The sequence below is a fragment of the Cucurbita pepo genome, chromosome 4 (assembly GCF_057944985.1).
Source record: "Cucurbita pepo subsp. pepo isolate OVF chromosome 4, ASM5794498v1, whole genome shotgun sequence".
Classification (NCBI taxonomy): Eukaryota; Viridiplantae; Streptophyta; class Magnoliopsida; order Cucurbitales; family Cucurbitaceae; genus Cucurbita; species Cucurbita pepo.
This window is the reverse complement of record NC_141801.1, coordinates 8,410,982-8,429,791: the sequence shown is the minus strand read 5'-3', so window position 1 is coordinate 8,429,791 and position 18,810 is coordinate 8,410,982. Positions and strand designations below refer to the sequence as shown.

The 18,810-nt window shown below is 38.3% G+C and overlaps 1 protein-coding gene, 1 non-coding gene and 1 pseudogene across 4 annotated transcripts; 1 reads left to right on the top strand and 2 right to left on the bottom strand.

Annotated features, from left to right (window-relative positions):
• The first annotated feature begins 400 nt into the window (after positions 1-400).
• LOC147792988 (small nucleolar RNA Z247) lies at positions 401-540 on the top strand. The gene has a single exon (XR_015420940.1). It is a non-coding gene; the product is annotated as a small nucleolar RNA Z247 (small nucleolar RNA).
• A 5,081-nt stretch (positions 541-5,621) lies between these two features.
• LOC111792688 (protein EXORDIUM-like 2 pseudogene) lies at positions 5,622-6,602 on the bottom strand (annotated as a pseudogene).
• A 4,694-nt stretch (positions 6,603-11,296) lies between these two features.
• On the bottom strand, positions 11,297-14,696 carry LOC111792646 (putative serine/threonine-protein kinase WNK9). 3 transcript variants are annotated; one of them, XM_023674190.2, is made up of 7 exons: positions 14,413-14,696; positions 14,300-14,337; positions 13,778-14,005; positions 13,452-13,672; positions 13,193-13,245; positions 12,574-12,994; positions 11,297-12,470 (listed from the first exon to the last, which is right to left on the bottom strand). In XM_023674190.2, the coding sequence occupies exons 1-7, from the start codon at positions 14,509-14,511 to the stop codon at positions 11,794-11,796; spliced, it is 1,737 nt and encodes a 578-aa protein (XP_023529958.2). In that variant the 5' UTR covers positions 14,512-14,696; the 3' UTR covers positions 11,297-11,793. The 3 variants fall into 3 exon arrangements, with proteins under 3 accessions (XP_023529958.2, XP_023529957.2, XP_086979471.1); XM_023674189.2 differs by having other exon boundaries at positions 13,088-13,245; positions 14,413-14,695; XM_087123345.1 differs by having other exon boundaries at positions 13,088-13,245; positions 14,278-14,337; positions 14,413-14,488.
• Positions 14,697-18,810: the final 4,114 nt, after the last annotated feature.

Here is an 18,810-nt window from a genome sequence, read left to right as displayed (position 1 = left end):
CATATGGCGTGCCCAGCTCCTCCCCTACCTACGGAGTACGAAGCTTATGGGCTACCTCAATGGCACCAATGTTGCACCTGCCAAGCTGGTCCCTTCCTCAACTACTGCTGGTGCTGAACTGGTCTCTAATCCAGCCTATAATCAGTGGTATGATCAGGATCAACAAGTCCTTAGCGGCCTTCTCTCCTCCATGTCTGAGGAGATTCTTCATGATGTGGTTGCCGCTACTACGTCCAAGGAGGCGTGGGATACCCTGCAGCGGATGTTTTCATCGTCAACTCGTGCTCACACTACTCAGATTCGTGTTGAGCTCGCCACGTCCAAGAAACGAGATCAATCTGCTGCAAATTATTTTTGCAAGATCAAAGGGCTAGCCACCGAGCTGGCCGCCGCCGGCTCTGCCTTGCAGGATGATGATGTGATCGCGTATCTTCTCGCTGGTCTTGGCCCAGACTATGATCCCTTCGTCACCTCAATGACTACCAAGAGTGAAGCCCTCACGCTTGATGATGTGTTTGCACATCTAATGACGTATGAAGCTCGCCAACTACAACACCAGGCTGAACTTCAGTTAAATCCGGGATCTTCGGCCAATTATACTGGTCGTGCTGAACTTCAGTTAAATCTTGGATCTTCTGCCAATTATGCTAGTCGTGGTGGTCAGCAGAAGAATCGTGGGCGTAGGGATCGTGGTCGTGGTCGTTCTCAAGGTTATGCACCCTCTCGTCCTGCTGGTGATCGTCGTGGCCCTTCTGCTCGTCCTTCCTGCCAGATCTGCGGCAAAGTGGGGCATACTGCTATACGCTGCTGGCATAGGATGGATGAGTCCTATCAAGATGAACCTTCTTCTGCTCCTCCTACGGCACTGGCGGCTACTTCCTCTTACAAGATTGACCCAAATTGGTACAGCGACACAGGCGCTACGGACCATATCACCAGTGACCTGGATCGTCTCGTTGTGCGTGAACGTTATCATGGAGGTGAACAAGTTCAAGTCGGCAATGGAGCAGGTTTGCGTGTTGTGCATACTGGTCATTCTCTAATTAATACTGCTACTCGTCCTCTTGCGTTGCGTAATATTTTGCATGTGCCTGAAATTTCTAAACATCTTCTTTCCATTCATAAATTTTCTCGTGATAATGACGTATTTTTTGAATTCCATCATTGGCATTTTTCTATAAAGGATCGACAGTCGAGGAAAAGTCTCCTAAATGGGAGGTGTGAATCTGGTCTTTATCCTATTAAGCCATCCGATGTCGATAATCTCAAGCACGCCTTGGTGAGTAGATCTACTACTCACGCCTTGGTTAGTTTCATTGATGATTTCAGTAAATTTTCGTGGATCTATTTGATGCATTATCGTACAGAAGCTCCTCGTATATTTTTGCAATTCCAAGCTCATGTTGAGCGCCTCCTAGATACTAAAATCAAGTGGGTCCAATCTGATTGGGGTGGGGAATATCAGAAAATACATAACACATTTTTTCGTTCCCTTGGAATTGGTCATCGTGTTTCGTGCCCTCACACACATCAACAAAATGGGTCTGCTGAACGCAAGCACCGTCATATTGTTGAAACTGGCCTGCCCTTCTAGCTCATGCTCATGTACCTATTAAATTTTGGGACGACGCGTTTCTTACAGCCACATATCTCATCAATCGTCTTCCTACTCGTGTCATCGATAAAAAATGCCCCTTAGAGCTTCTTTTTCATACCCCACCAAATTACTCCTTATTAAAAAAATTTGGGTGTGCTTGTTGGCCTCATCTTCGTCCTTATAACAAACAAAAGCTCTCTTTTCGATCAAAGGAATGTGTCTTTCTAGGCTACAGTTCTTAACATAAAGGGTATAAGTGTCTTGACACCGATTCTGGTCGTGTCTATATGTTTAGAGATGTCATATTTGATGAAAATGTTTTTCCATTCTAGAGAGCCCCACCTAATTCTTCCCCAACCATGCAGTCGACGCATAATGCCCCTGATTTGTGCACCTTGCATTTGGGTAATAGCAGTACTAATTTGGAGAATGATCACATGCATATGCCTGGGCCTACTAACTCTTTGGATGCAGAAAATTTGGTGTCTACATCAGCTTCGAAATTGCCGCAACAATCCTCTGCGTCGCTGCCATGCGAATCGGCATTGGTTGTTCCTCCAATGATTGAGGCCTCGGCTCCTCCGCCAGCAGATGATATTGCACAATGCCCGGTCGAATCCTCGGCCGCTGGTCAACCAACTGTTGTAGCATCGGTTGCTCCCCTCGCAACGGTTGATACGGTCGTCCCCTCAAATGTGGATCCTGCACCTACTACTCATCCGTATGGTACTCGATTGAAGCACAATATCAAGAAACCCAAGGTGCGTACAGATGGAACAGTAACATATCTTGTAGCTCGGTCTTCTGCCTCTAACCTACTTCATATATTACTGCTATGGAGCATCCCCTCTGGCGTCAGGCAATGAATGATGAATTTCAGGCACTTCAAAAAAATAAGACATGGCACTTAGTTCCTCCTCGTGCTGGTCTTAACGTTATTGATTGCAAATAGGTTTTCAAACTCAAGCAAAAGCCAGATGGCTCTATTGATCGCTACAAAGCACGCCTGGTTGCTAAAGGTTTTAAACAGCAGTATGGCGTTGATTATGATGATACCTTTAGTCCAGTTGTTAAGCCCACTACCATTCGGCTCTTATTATCTCTTGCTATTTCTCGTGGTTGGGCTATTCGGCAGATTGATATTCAAAATGCTTTTCTTCATGGCTTTCTTAATGAAGATGTTTATATGAAGCAGCCCCCTGGATTTGTGGATTCTCAACACCCTGGTTATCTCTGCAAGCTGGATAAGTCGCTTTATGGCCTTAAACAAGCTCCGCGTGCCTGGTTTTCTCGCCTTAGCTCCAAACTATTACAGCTGGATTTTACACCTTCAAAGGCTGATGTCTCTCTTTTCATTTTTAACAAAACGGGCATTCAGATATATATCCTCATCTACGTTAATGACATTATTATCATCAGCTCATCTTCTACGGCTACTAAGAAACTTCTTACACAGCTTCAGGATGATTTTGCCGTCAAGGATCTTGGTATTTTGAGTTATTTTCTTGGGATTGAGGTCCGCCATACTTCCAGTGGACTTATTCTGACACAACATAAATACATTCGAGATTTATTAGCCAGAACCAATATGCTCACCTCCAAAGGTGCACCCACACCTATGCTTCCCAGTGAGAAGTTGTTATTGAATGGTGGTGAAAAGCTCTCACCTGAGGATACTACTCGCTATCGAAGTGTCGTTGGTGCTCTCCAATATTTGTCTCTGACACGTCCTCATATATCCTTTTGTGTCAACAGAGTGTGTCAGTTCATATCCTCTCCGACTTCTTTACATTGGGCGGCAGTCAAACGAATTCTCCGTTATCTACATGACACTATTGATATGGGTTTGTGTCTTACAAAGTCCAACACTGATTTGTTGAGTGCCTTATCAGATGCTGATTGGGCTGGGAATCCTGATGATCGTCGAAGCACTAGAGGCTATGTGATCTTCTCTGGTGGCAATCTTATCTCTTGGAGTTCGAGGAAACAATCGACAGTTTCTCGTTCTAGTACGGAAGCCGAATATAAGGCGGTTGCTGATGCCACTGCCGAACTAATTTGGATCCAAGTCCTCTTGCGTGAGCTCGGGATCTCGCAAGCGCCTAGCCTATGGTGTGACAACATTGGTGCCACCTACCTATCCGCCAATCCAATCTTTCATCGACGGACGAAGCATGTTTTGGTTGATTATCACTTCGTTCGTGAACGAGTATCGACTCGTCAGCTTGATGTTCGACTCATATCTTCCAAGGATCAGCTCGCCGATATCATGACAAAGCCACTGCCAGCTCCTTCTTTTAGCTATTTTAGGCGCAATCTGAACTTGGAATGTAATCTATGATTTCATGGTTTGTTATCAAATCATAGATTTGGAATGTAATCTTCCTTATACACATCTATAAATACATGAGCTCGTGACCCATATAGGTCTCATGCCATTCAATCTAACATGCATGACATATCATATTGAGGTATCATGCATCATACAACATGAGAGTCACCACAAGATAAATAACATAGCTTTGCTTGAAGTAATTATATAGCTTTCATCCTAGAATAACATAACACTATACGGATCAAATCAGTCACAAAGTAGAGGGGCCATAGAGCACATTCAACCAAACAAAAATCGTTATGTCTCTAACTTGATGAGAAGAATGTTGATTGTGCAAAAATAGCTATGTCTCTAACTTGATGAGAAGAATGTTGATTGTGTGAGTATGTCTCTAACTTGATGAGAAGAATGTTTATTGTATAAGTTCGGGTGAAGTTTTCCACACATTGTTGCTTGAGTGCCACAATTATGTATCCCTCCCCTATGCGATAAGCCATATTACTTATTTTTCACATTTAAAAGTGAAACTATTTTCACATACGCCGTTCTTCAACATATTTTGTTCTTCTTACTCACATATATTCCGCCGTTCTTCAACATATTTTGTTCTTACTCACATATATCCTAGAAACATTTTTAGTAAGTCACCTAACATAAAATTGTTTCAAACGAACACTTATATCTGCGAAAGTGTACCTTGTTAGTATGGATAGTAACTCTTTTAATTCATTTACACATTTTTTAGTTATTCTATCCTCATATTGACATTTATCATCATTGTATGAACTTGGCTCATGTATAGTTACATTATGAACATACTTTGATTCCTTCTTAATTTTATAATTGAATTTTTGTTACCTATTTCTTTCATGTTCATACACTACATAGTATTCCCAGTCTTTTGATGCCTCGAAATTTTGGGGAGTGACCGATTGAAAGTCACTACGAAATTTTGGAGAGTGACCGATTGAAAGTCACTACGAAATTTTGGAGAGTGACCGATTGAAAGTCACTACGAAATTTTGGAGAGTGACCGATTGAAAGTCACTACGAAATTTTGGAGAGTGACCGATTGAAAGTCACTACGAAATTTTGGAGAGTGACCGATTGAAAGTCACTACGAAATTTTGGAGAGTGACCGATTGAAAGTCACTACGAAATTTTGGAGAGTGACCGATTGAAAGTCACTACGAAATTTTGGAGAGTGACCGATTGAAAGTCACTACGAAATTTTGGAGAGTGACCGATTGAAAGTCACTACGAAATTTTGGAGAGTGACCGATTGAAAGTCACTACGAAATTTTGGGGAGTGACCGATTGAAAGTCACTACGAAATTTTGGGGAGTGACCGATTGAAAGTCACTACGAAATTTTGGGGAGTGACCGATTGAAAGTCACTACGAAATTTTGGGGAGTGACCGATTGAAAGTCACTACCTATACTAACTTTACCTTCGTTTTCAATAAATCAATCATAGCAATTCATATTTTCATTCTTATAAAAATTTTGATTCGTGCCAATCACCCTTCCACAGGTTTTGTACTCCGTTGAATAAGGTTGAGAGTGGTTAGAAATGCATAAACATAAAAGAGAACATAAAAGAAAGAAATGAATAGTTTTTAATTGAGGTTTTGTTAAGAGAAGAAAGGAAAAAAGAATGGGAGTTTAATGTGGAGTGAATGAGGGGGTTCACATGACAGTCCAGCACGACGCCGTCTTGGGGTTCCAAAGAGCAGGAAGAAGGAACTTCTTGCCCCTTAACCCAACCACATTGTAAGCGCCTCCGTTGAGAGGGTCAACTAACACCTTCCCAGTGTTCCCAGGGGAGGCTCCACTGCCGAACATCCCAGGGCAAGCGGTGGAGGCTTCAATCACGCTCGCCTTCTGCCCCAGCTGGAAGAACCCAGTGCTGAACGGGTTGGTTACCACCGAGGCCAACCCCGAGGCCAGTGATATGACCATAGCGTCGGTCGCGATGTCCCCGCTTGGTGGCTTCAGAACAGCGCCGGCTGGGCCGTAGTCAGACTTGTGGAAAGGCCATGCACATGCTCCTGGGCACTCGGTCATAGGGTTCCCAATAATCACGTAGGGCGCCCCGTCAATAACTCCATGCTCTGCACACTTCCCCATGCACAGACCGTCCACGGTCACGTCCCTAGCCGCAACAATAACGGTGACCGCACCAGGGAACTCACCCACAGCCTTCTCCACGTGAATCTTGATGAAATCCTTGGTCATAATTTTTCCAAGAGAGTACTGGGGATCCACGTATTGTTTGACCACCTTCACATTAACATTCCCAGCGGTGGGGTTATAAGAGCTGAGCATGCGCCACCAGGAGGATACCTGTGGGGCACCCCCGACCCCGACTCGGCCATTGGTGTTCAAGGACCCCAAGAAAGACCTGAGTGTGTTCTTCTGTATGCGACCGAACTGACCGTAGAACACGAGCGCAAGGTTAATATTTCCCTTCAGCATTTGGCCGCCATGGCTAACCAATGGGTTGGATTTTGTTATGGCGTTGGGATCAGCCGCCTGAGCCTGAGCCTGAGCCTGAGCCTGAGCCTGAGCCTGAGCCTGAGGGAGGGGCAGTAGAAGGAGAAGGGAGATGGCTACTACCCCAAAGAATGCACTTACAATATGGCTATGCCCACCACAACACACCGCCATAATGTCCTCTTATTCTTATTTTTGTGTTGTGGAGCTATAGCATTCGGCTGTGTTGATCTTTCTTCCCGTCTTTCCCCTTCCCCTTTCCCCTGCTGGCCTTTATATACCCATACCCATGTTGGATTGGGGCTGTTGGATGGCCCATCATAATCGGATTTGTTTGTTATTTGCTTCCTCTTCGGGATCCATTTCTTTGTTTCTTTCTGACCCTATATTCACCTTTTCTATTATTAGCCTCATGGCCTTCTCTCCACTCTTTTTTTTTTTTTTTTTTATTTTAGAACGCAGGTGAGTAAAGATCAATCATACTAAAAGAAATTACGTTGGTTTGTGGAGATAGTCAGAAATAAGTAATATGACCATATCACATACTATGCACTAAAAGAAATTACGTTGGTTTGTGGAGATAGTCAGAAATAAGTAATATGACCATATCACATACTATGCAAAAAAATGTTGGAATCATCCAATGTCAAATCTAAAAGACAAAAATGATATTCTAAATAAATTTCGTATTATCAGGTTTGATTTAGGAATATAGCAATTAAAGATGAACTTTTAATTTTTCATTTTTATAAAATTTTGATGACCAAGTACTCTCAGCCTTATCAAGAAAAGTTCTATCAATCAATTTTTGAAAAGGAAGACTTAGCTTACATTGTCATTATGATAAGATTTGACTTATGAGAAAGTTAGAAAGAATGAGTGAGCCCTTTCCGACCATTAATCAAAAGCCAACTCTTTCAATTATGCAAAAGAGAATATATATATATATATATATATATATATATATATATATATATATATATATGTATGTATAAATTACACGTCAATAAATTTTTTTAATCTCTCATTTTTTCCGTTTTTTTCGTAAAGTATTTGTCGTTGTTGGAGTTCTATATTGGCTGACGTGCATGTTCACTCATTATGACTCTAGTCGACTTGCCTCTACTTTAAGTCAAGTCATTTAATTCGACCTCGTCTCTACTTTAGGACAAGGTCCTTTCAATACAATGTTGCATCGCATCTCACCATCGTGATTTTCACCAACACGGCCCACACTTTGCGATGTCATCTCAAATCTCAAGATGTTATTGACTCTTGTTATTTGTTCGATCACACTTGTCGAGAATTGACCCATGAGTCATCTTTATCATCATAGATCTAAGACATTCATCCATCTAGATACTATCTAGACATGGATCATGTGTGTTCATGCATAGACATTTACAAGTCAAGTATAAGAGAATGGTCTCATATACCAAACTTCGACTCATGGAAGACATCCAAAATGCACGTCTTACAACGCTCACCCACACCGTGACACACATATATGTCATAGGTAAGCTCAATTAGGTCACAGGCCAGAGGGTAGTGGAGAGCTGATTCTATTCCTCCCTTTATTGTACATTTTGAGCATATTTGATTTGATTGATGTAGACATGATCTTGGCGGGCAGTTATAGGACCCATGGAGCATCTGTCGAGTGTCTAATTAAGATCAAATTCGATGAGCCTTCATCTCTCAGATAGATAGACTTAACTCTAGAATCGGATCTCGAAACTCATAAAAAACTAAACTTTTGAGGCTATGGCCTAGAGACCTATCTGGCGATCTTTAAGCTGGTCTTCGACACTCTTATCATTATCGTTCCTTCCCATCTTTCTTATTCCTCAACTTTTTTTTAATTCTCACTCTTTTTGGTATGTTGGATGATGCACCTTCCTCCATGGTTGCATCATGACACTTATTTGTCTTGGCTCTTACGTTGCTAGATGGACGCCACTTGAGTGTCGCTGCCTATCTATCTGCGTATGGGGTCACAACCTATTGTATCCATACTATGGTTGTGATACTCCCCCACTTAAACTAGTCATCGTCCTTTATGACTTTCTTAGGGGTACAATCACATCATGGAATGTGACACTCTCCCATACTTAATCTCTACATTGTTCTGATGACGATCTGAACGTGCACTAGTTGCTAACTGACCTACTAAAAATAAATGTGCTTCATAATGAATATGGAAACTAGGCCTTACTTATGGGCATCCCACCCACGGATCTTCTCTAGGTCTCTAAGACTCTCAACATAAACATGTCAAACACAGAATGCCCGATGGTTATGGGCTATCCCACCAAGGGCTTTTTGCTTTTCTCTCCGACTTGCCTGGAACTCATAAGACAAACTATGGCAAAAACTACCATTAGCATATCCTCGCTTGAGCTAGCTGGAATATCAAACAAATATGAACCAAGACATCTCAATCATGTAATATAAACTTCAAATAAGATAAGTTTATCTTTTATATTTAATATTAACGTCAAGAACTATTCATACACCTTGTAACTGTATTATCCTTACCGTTTTGTCTAACAAATTTATCTCTCGTTCTCTAGACCTATTTTCTTTTTTTATGATATCAACTTTGTTGGTCGCCTTCCCCAAACAATGTCTAGAGCTCATCCGCTGCTATCAACCACACGTCATTGCCATTGGAGTTTTGTGTAATAAGAGGAATCATAGTTTTTAAGTTGTTTTCTTCCTCTCTCTCGATTTCTATCGATAGCTATAAACCCATGGCAAAGCGTTTTCCAGTGGTACGTGCAAAGGAGATAGACCCAACATTAGTCTAAGGTGAGATTCGTTTTCCTATAGGGATGTGATCGTTGGGTTGATTTAGTTAACGAAAAAGAAAATCTCTTCCCTTTCATATGTTAAATCGACATCTCTCTTACCCATTTTTTTTTTTTTTTTTTGTTTCGAATGAATGTGAACACATATTAGATTATAGTGTGAATGGAGAGTGTAAGTCAGCAAAATGGGGCATTAAAGTGGAAAATCAAAGCAAAAAAAAGGAAGATTTTAAATCAATTTGTGGGTAAAACAAGTGATTATTATTATGTGTGTATATATATATATGGGTGTTAGCTAGGCTTTATTGTGCATTCAAGTTGGGTCTTGAAGAAGATGTTCTTGGAAACGTGTCGTTGACTGCCACCCTTTCTTGTTTTTTTTTTTTTTCTTCTTTTCTTGTTAAATTCTGTTTGGACCATTACCAAAGATTTCTTACTTTTGATGTTTGGTCAATTCCAAAACAACAACTCATTTAACCACTTCCCATAATTATCACCAATTTAATTAATAATTAAATATATTTTTTTCTTTTTCATTCTGATTAAATTGTAAATACTTTGAAATATCCGACATTTTTAAAATTTATAGATCTATTAATTAATTTAAAAGAGCGTGGAATACGTTAGAGAATTATTAAATACATTTAAAAATAATTTATGGAATTTTTTAAAACGTGTTTAATAACAAAAATAAGTAATTTAGCAGAAATTGTGTTGGTAATGGTAATTGTTTGAGAGGGACAGGCCACCTACCACACCTTTCAAATTAGTGCTTTCCATGATTTAAATTTTTAAAATTTTTAGAACGTAAAATTAAGAAAAAGTAAATCCAAATTATAAAAGGCTGGGATAGAATGGGATAGGTGAGAAAAAGTTATTTAAAATGTGCCACATCAGAAAATAAAATAAAATAATTAGAATAAAACATTCAAATCTTTCATATTTTGATTGATAATATAATTCAAACTCATCTATTTCTTATATTATCAATAATAAGGACTAGTTATAATAAAAATTAAAAACAAGTATTGACGAGATTTTGCGAAGTTGAGAGACGAAACAAAGGCAATCATCTCAATACGATGATTAATTTTCGTGTTTCGATTGAGATAATGAAATTAAGATTTGATTGTGTGTTAGTGTAGATTGGTCAATTGTCGATTATAAAATTTTATCTCTTGTTTGGTTTCTAGTACTAGTTTGATTGAAGTTACTTTTGTTCAAATCAATATTATTCAATACATTTCACGCTTTTAACCCGACTCAAGCTGAAAAAACCCCACCCCCACCCCCACTCCCAAATCTTTAGGATTACGTATTCCCCTAAAAACTTGGTTACATTTCAAGCTGAGACATCGATCATAGGGGCAACAAATTAGTTGGTTTAGCCTTGAACCAATCTATGCTCAATGACATACTAGTTTAGGAAAATCTCTAATGTGTTCTCCCCGAACCTACGCTCAAATACCGACTAGTTTAGGTAAATACTTAATACGTTCTCTAATCAAATGGACAATAACAAAGTAGGTAATATTTTTTAAAACCAATAATGAAAAAGTGGGCCATTACAAATTTATTGAGCCATAAACTTTGGCATCCAACTAAAGGTAGCAAATATATGCAAGAAGAGTGGACTTTTCAAGTTTTTTCCTCTAAAAGATGTAACGTTTGACAAATACTCCAATCATCTCTACCACTCAATACAGCTTTCATCCATTCACATCTTTTTCTTCGTAGTTTTTTCCCCATACAATTTCCATAGCAAAATTATACAAATTTGGACTTAAAAGTTTCCAACTTGTATTCAGATCAGCAGCTTTGGACCCCATAGTTTGAAAAATAATGCACATTAACAGTTGAATTGAAGTCAATCCTGTTTGCAAGAGTGCTTTTTATCCAAATACTTGATTGGAAAGCACTCCAGCAAGAAAGTAAAAATAAAAAATAAAAGAAAAGGGCAGAGAACTAATCATCAAAAGATTTGGTTTTAGTCAACTAAAAACACTCACTTTCCACTGAAAATTCATGTCAAACTCAGCGAACCTTAAATCTCATGGATAATGAACATAGTTCCATTGAAACCAAGCTAGTTATAGCTAAAGTGAAAACTTGCACCTTTCTTCATTGTATATAAGAGAATAACCATTATAATTTGTAATATCATGTGAAGCAGAGCAATGATCAAGAAGAAAGAAAGGTATGACTGTAAGAGTAAGAAGTTCAGAAGGGAAGAGAGTAACTTACATGTTTCTGTGCAACATAAAAACAGCATCTATGAGTAGAGAGTTGGTCTGTAGAGTGTATGGAGGCAATGTGCCTGTAATATGAACTCCTGAAAATATACTCTGCAGTTGAACATTCTAACAAACGCCTCGCAATTTCGGGTCCTTTGGACATCCGAATGGGGCAGCTATAATGACATTATTCACACCAACTATGGTTTCAATCTTCACAGTCTTATCTGATAAAAACCTTGTTTTCAGCTGCATCCTCAATTGTTTGTTGCAATCTAGAGGGGCAGCAAGAGAAGTTCCAACTGATCTCTCTAAATTTTCTCAATTCCATAGCCATCTAATTTCTCGATGAATTTGGGATGCAAATTTATCTTCACGATAGGACGGAACTGTAGACAGCGATCGGGAACCCAGCAAGCTTCTGAGTGAAGTTCTTGCAATGGCATTTTTATCTAGTATTTTTTCTTTGTCATCCCCAACAATGATCGACTGGCCTATTTTCTTGAAATTTTGATTAGAATGGCTATGCCTAAAACTATGAGAACCAAGAGCTGGATCTTCAAGGAGGACTGAGTTTGGCTGATAATGCTGGCTTGACACTTTTGGTGGACTCTCTACCACAGGTTCTGGAGGCCGATCAGCTTTGAGGGAGTCCTGCTTGAAAAGTTCGTGCACCGAAGCACGTTCAACTGTGCTTAAGTTTAAAATCTGATAGAGTTTTTCTCCATTTTGGTTATTCCCTATCAAACTATGATCACATGAATGGTTAGCAGCGTCGTGGCTTTGACAGCCACCATCGTAAGAGATACGAGGTGTTTCATCTATTCCAGGCCCCGACTTCCACTCAGGTACCAAGGAAGCAATTTCCCCATCAATTTTTTCAGCTATCTTGATCACATCTTGGTCGGTAATATCAAGTTCTGCTATCATTTCAGTAGCAACCGTCAATGCTGTATCATTCTTGGTGTCAAACGGGAAGTATATGTTTCGAATCTGTCCTGCACATATTCCACATTTTTCAAGTGAACATTTCTGTAACTCTTAATAGAAAGCAAGCATTCCATGACCAAAGACAAAAGGAGGAAATAAATATGCCACTACCTTCTTTATCTGCAATCCTAAGTCTTAGAACAATGCTGCCATCTTCTCTTATCTTCCCCTTAATACTGTTATCAAGGTTTTCCAATTGGTCATCATCATCATTCTCAAAAAGTTCGAACCCATCGGGTTCAGTCTGAACCGAATGACACCTCCATTCATCTGAGGCCTCCAAATGGTAATTAATCGAGCTGAAACTTCCTTGTCGTTCAAGGAAAGGGTGTGCTGTAGTAAAAGCAATACAGTCAAGTTCTCTCGGACATCCTGAAAGTTGTAACTTACTTTCACAATCATCAATTTGGAGAAAAGGGTCACTCAAAAGTTCCCTTGCTGAAGGTCTACAAGAGACTGGTGCCAAGCATTTCTCGACAAATTGCCGCATGCTCGGATCCTTCACTTTATATAAGGCATCTGGTTTCTTGCCCTACAAGTAGAAAGCATGATAAGGAATCAACTTTTTCGTCCAGGACATAATGGATTAAAGAAGAGTATATGCTCATAGAGAGGGAGATCTTACAGAAATTACTTTCTTATAGATTTGAACAGGATGATTACATTCACTATATGGATATTCAAATGTAACCATCTCCAAAACACACATCCCAAAAGAATAAATGTCTACCAATTCATTATAAGCCTCTTCATATACTTCAGGAGCCATGAACTCTGGTGTCCCTGTTTTGTAACAACAATAATAATAAGCATCTAACAAACAGACTTCTATCACAAGAACTCACCAGCAATTCAAGGAAAAAGATTCATTGGGAAAGCATTAAGAATCAGAAAGCCAAAGATGAAATGGATGAAGAAATTGGTTACAGGATCTCGATCAATCCTCATTTCAACCAAAATTTCACAGAATTTGAAGAAGATAATCATACCGACGCAATGATCAGCATGCGATTTCCGGAGAATAGCAGCAAGACCAAGATCTCCAATTTTAATTTCTCCTTGATTACCATTAACTAAAATGTTATCGCACTTGAGATCTCTGTGGATCACAGGAGGGTTCTGGCTATGCAAATAGAGAAGACCCCTCAAGATTTGTCTGCACCATCGCTTCACTGCTCTAATGTTAACTCTCCTATGTTTTAGCCGATATCTGTAAGAAGAGAACCGACCAAAAATTTAGCAGAAACCAAGAAGGAATAAGGCCTTTTTGTAGAAAGTGAAGGATGTGAGAATGAATGTTCAAAAGCATTCTTACTGCCTCAAAGTCCCAGAGGTGAACATTTCAGTAACAAAGTTGATGTTCCTATTTGCAGTATCGACCCATGAGGTATAAAATTTCATAATGTTCTTATGCTTCAATGTTTTTAAAAGATGAATCTCAGAGTATAGCCTCTCAAGATCTTCAGGGCATTGAAGGAAGTTACAGAGCTTGACCTGGTTCCAAGCAACTTCAATCCCTTCATATTCATCAAACGCTCTGTAACTGCAACAAAAACAAAAGAAAATAAAAAACCTCAATCGAATGTTCATTTCCAAAAACTGATCCAAATTAACTAAACCAAATGCGGTTCAAGAGCGGAAATCGGAAAAAGAGAACCAAAAAAACAAAAATCAAACAAGCAGAAGAGATCGAATTCTCGAAATAAATGGAAAATGTAAGTGAAAGAAAGTCAAATAGAGACCGAAAACATCGAAAACAAAAAAAAAAAAATTCCGAAAATCAATGCTAAGTACAAAAATGCAAAGGAGACGAACGAGAAACTGAATTCATTCGTACACTGTCTTGGAAGCTCCTTTGCCGAGGATTTCATTATACTGCAACAAAGAACAGAAAACAATCAGAATCAGAGCGGATGAACACAAGAGAGAAAGAGAGAGGGGAGGGCATACTCTTCCATATCTGCCAGTCGGATCAATTTCAACATACTGAGAGAAATCTGGAGGTTGAAGAAGATTAGAGAAACCAGTAATTGAATCAATTGTTTCCATTAGATTTGAACGGATTTGCGATGTTCCTCGGCGGTGCAAATCCTTGGTTCCTCAGATTTTGGGCGGAGAACTATTTGGAAATCACATCTCTTGCAGAAGAAGAGAGAAGAGAAAAAGGTATTGAATGAAAGTGACGGCCCTTTCCAAGAGTAAGGTAAATTCCTCACTTCTCTCATTTCTCACTGCAAGTATGGAAACCCATAATTCCTTTACATTTTAAATATAATATTTTAGGTTAAATTATAAATTTTAAGTATAAAAATTCCATTAATTTTAGAACTTCATTCAACCTAAAATAAATCCGCTAAATTCATCCAGTTGTTCTAAACAATCAAGACGCCTCGTTATTCATGAAATTCTTTGTCGTCTAGCTGTAAAATTCTCATTTAGACGAGAGCTTCCAAAAACATCGTAAGCTAAACCTATAGATAATGTATAGTAATACTATGAATGACCTAGTATTGAATACTGGTGATGATACCGTCCAACTCCACGTATTCTCGTACTGTCAAAAAGGAATTGAGATCAGTAAATGAAAATTAACGTAGGATTAATTCTTATATTTAAAACTAATATGAATTCAATTTTACACGGTATCTCATATGTAAAAGTTGAAAAGCATATACGATATCATTTATAACGTCATTCATGTACATTGGCGTGTCCTGCCCAAGATAGTTATTAAAAAAAATGAGGGGGGAGCAACTAGCATGTGTCCTGCCCTCGAACCGGCAAGCATTGATCAACCGGCTTGTGACCAAGCCCGAATATGACCAACTAAGTTGTGGTCCTCAAAATTGAAACCTTAGTCGGCCAACCTATGACTATGAACCCTAGCTGGCCAACATACAATTAATCCATACCCTTGATAGGTAAATGCCATAATTTCGCACACGTATCGAACGATTAAAAAAAAAATTACCTCAAATTACTCTATAACAACGTAATTTTTCATTTACTTACGTAAACTTTTATCTAAATTCCGTACTAGTTCTTATCCAAAGCTAGCTATCTTGTCTTTAATGAGCTCTTCCAACTTCAAAAGACTTAAACTTGCCCCAACATATACTACCGAACAAAAAGAGTGTCACGTGCAATGACAATTTTTCACGACAACCCATCAAATCATTGTTATTGAAAAAATTACCATATTTTTATAGAGATATTGTCTTTACTCGATCATTCATTTGTCGGACTATTTTAAATAAAAGTTAAAAGGAGAAAAAGTTAATTTAGTTCGTCAAATTTGAGAATTGCAAATAAATTAATAATTGTGTAAACTAAAGACATTCAATTTTATCAATTTAAACGGTGAACACAATGATCGCTCATAAACGAGTTAAATTATTATTTTTTTTAATTAAGATGAACATAACTTAGTAGTAAGTGACATAGGATGATTAAGAAAGATTTAAAATAATTGAAAGTTATCGTAGGAACTCGAGAGTTAAAACATGTTTTGTTTTGAGCAATTTTATGTTGGGTGAAATTTTCCTAGGATACATCAGAGTGAGAACAAAACATATTGAAAGGATCTGTGTTGGTCTTTGGAGATAGTCAAACAACATGACCATATTGCATGAGATGTTGGAGAATGTCGGGATCATCCGAATTTCGAATCCTAATCTGAGTCCTAGACATGGATCGTTATAGTTTTCATTCTTAGAAACGAAAAGTAAGTTTTTTATTAGTTTAATGGTGAAATTTGTGGCATTGATTATAAAATTAAGTTAGAGAGTTGTGGTTTCTCCAAGCCATGTTCTCTTCCTCATTTCTTTATTCATAAAGCTTATTTGTCAAAGGGAATAAAAGGAAAGGCAAATCAATCATCACCATCATCATTTCTTGCATAATTGCATCATTATCCTACCAATCATACACAAATATATATAATGTTTCTCTAATAAAATCTTAAACCTTTCGTTTTATGTTTCAAATTTTAAGAACCGATTATGTAATAGTAGATATTGTCCGTTTTGATCCATTACGTATCGCCTTATGTTTCAAAAATGAGTCTGTTAGAGGAAGGTTTCCACACACTTACAAGAAATGTTTCGTTCCCCTCTCTAACAGATGTGTAACGCCCATTACCCATAATTCGAAATCCGAATTCGATACCTAATAGCCCCAATATTCTCCAGCGACTTCGTCACATTACTTACTCCTTCCTTTTAAAACTGAAGATTATCCCCACGGACCAACCAACAGGGGTTCGGTTCAGGGTTCTTTGTCCTAACTCACATATATCCTATAAAATCACGCTTAACTATGAAGTTCTTATGACTGAGCTATCGAAAAAGAAGGTGCACCTTATTGGTATAGGTGACAACTCTCGATTCTTCTTAGTCATCCTATTTTAAGATCGCTCACATTCGGATATGGTCTTAGTTCATTCATGTACTACTCATTTACTGAGTGTCACGCAATAGTAAATATTATATGATGAAAAATTACATAAATGGTATGTTGAAGTACAATTTTTGTACGTCAATAAAAGTAATAGGTTAACCGTTACGACTTTTAGTTCTCCATTTTTTGGAAAGGGGTTGAAATTTTTTTCCAAATATGTTAATATGATTATTAAATTCATCCCTCCTGGTCCAATTGTAACAAACACATTAAATTATTATAAAGAAGAGGAAGATACTAAAATATTCTTGAATGTGGAACGAACACATTCATGTGCTTACTTTTACGTGTAAAAAAAGTTGTAAACATCACAAAACTTGCCCTTTTTTCTCTCTCACTAACTTGCCTTGTAAAGAATTTTTATTGACCATCTTCACATGCATACGTGTTCATGGATTTGATATCAGTTGTAACAATCTAAATTCACTGTTAGCGGATATTGTCTTCTTTGAGCTTTCTCTTCTGGGTCTTTCTTCAAGGTTTTAAAACGTATGTACGAGGCAGAGGTTTTCACACCTTTACAAAGAATGTTTTGTTCTCTTGTCTAACTAATGTGGAATCTCACAATCTACCCCTTTGGAAGCCCAGTGTCATGGTCATGCTCGTCTAGGGCGTGTTGCCCATGGCCGCAAACCCATGACAAGCCAAACCCTTTATGTCTTTCCATGTTGGAATGTTTTTCTTTTGTATTTTCAGGGAGTAAAACGTTTTGGAAAAATTATGTCTAGGCATGAAATGCCTCAAAATTTAGTATAGGGGGATATGACTAGTTGTCAACTTCTCCCTACTCGATAATTATATGCAGTAAGCAGTTGTTGTTGCTTTTTGCTTACATTCCCCTATAACACCAATTTCAATTTCTCAAATCTTGCTTTCAAAATCTCTCTTCCCCCATTTTCTAAAACTTTCTTCTTTAAATTAGGCCAGAGGCTCAAGCATACGTCGCTTGGCCGTAGGCGACACAATAACGAATAGGCTTAACTCACTTGTTGCTTGTAAGTGAATGCCGCACAATCGCAAGTCCGCTGCCATCAAATTGCGATTGTGACACTCAGTGTCCTCGCTAGCACACCGCCTGATGTCTGGTTCTAATACCATTTGTAATAGTTCAAACTTACTGCTAGTAGATATTGTCCGCTTTGACTGTTATGTATTATCGCCAGCCGCCCTTACAGACAGAAGAAGCTTTGAGACTGACGATGGTCGTAACAGGCCAAAGCGAATAAGGACGACTCAAATTGGTGAAACATAAGAAAATAGAAGAAAAAAATGTTAAAATTTTTAAAATAATATATAGAATAAGCAATTAAACCCTTTTTATTATTAATGTAAAATGTTAACTAATTAATTTTATTTTTTATAATTTTTCTAAAAATATCCTTTGCTATAGATATTTTCATTGAAATTTCCATAAAGTTGATATCTCAACATTTTTATCGACATTGATATCTTAAGAGAGGACAAACGAGCACATGTGAGTGTGCACCTCACACGCACACGACCCAGTAAAGCTAGAGAGAAGTTCAATTCAACCTTTTTCTAAACAAATCCAGAAGAAAAAAAAAAAAAACGATTTACCCTAACACTTAAATAAATAGATTTTTATAATAGAAGACGTGTAACTTCAATTAAACCTCAAGTCTCAGTCTCTATACACTTTTACCTTGTGGGTTTAAGCATCGAAGTGTGTGCAGCAAACACGACACTACTGTATAGTTTTCTTGGTTTTGTAGACAACCTCGTTCCCCTCAAAATTTAAATTTACGATTAAACTGCATATATATCAGATGTGTTTTCTTTACCTTAATAACTCAAATAAAATTGAACCAACTACTTAGTTTCTCCAACAAAACCGTGAAATTACTCGAGCCTACCATAATAAGTCAAAGT

Coding starts and splice junctions, on each gene's coding strand:
- LOC111792646 (XM_023674189.2), bottom strand. CDS start 14,511: ATGGAAACAATTGATTCAATTACTGGTTTCTCTAATCTTCTTCAACCT. Junction 12,995..13,087: donor TCTATAAGAAAGTAATTTCT/GTAAGATCTCCC, acceptor TTCTACTTGTAG/GGCAAGAAACCAGATGCCTT. Junction 12,471..12,573: donor TAGGATTGCAGATAAAGAAG/GTAGTGGCATAT, acceptor GAATATGTGCAG/GACAGATTCGAAACATATAC.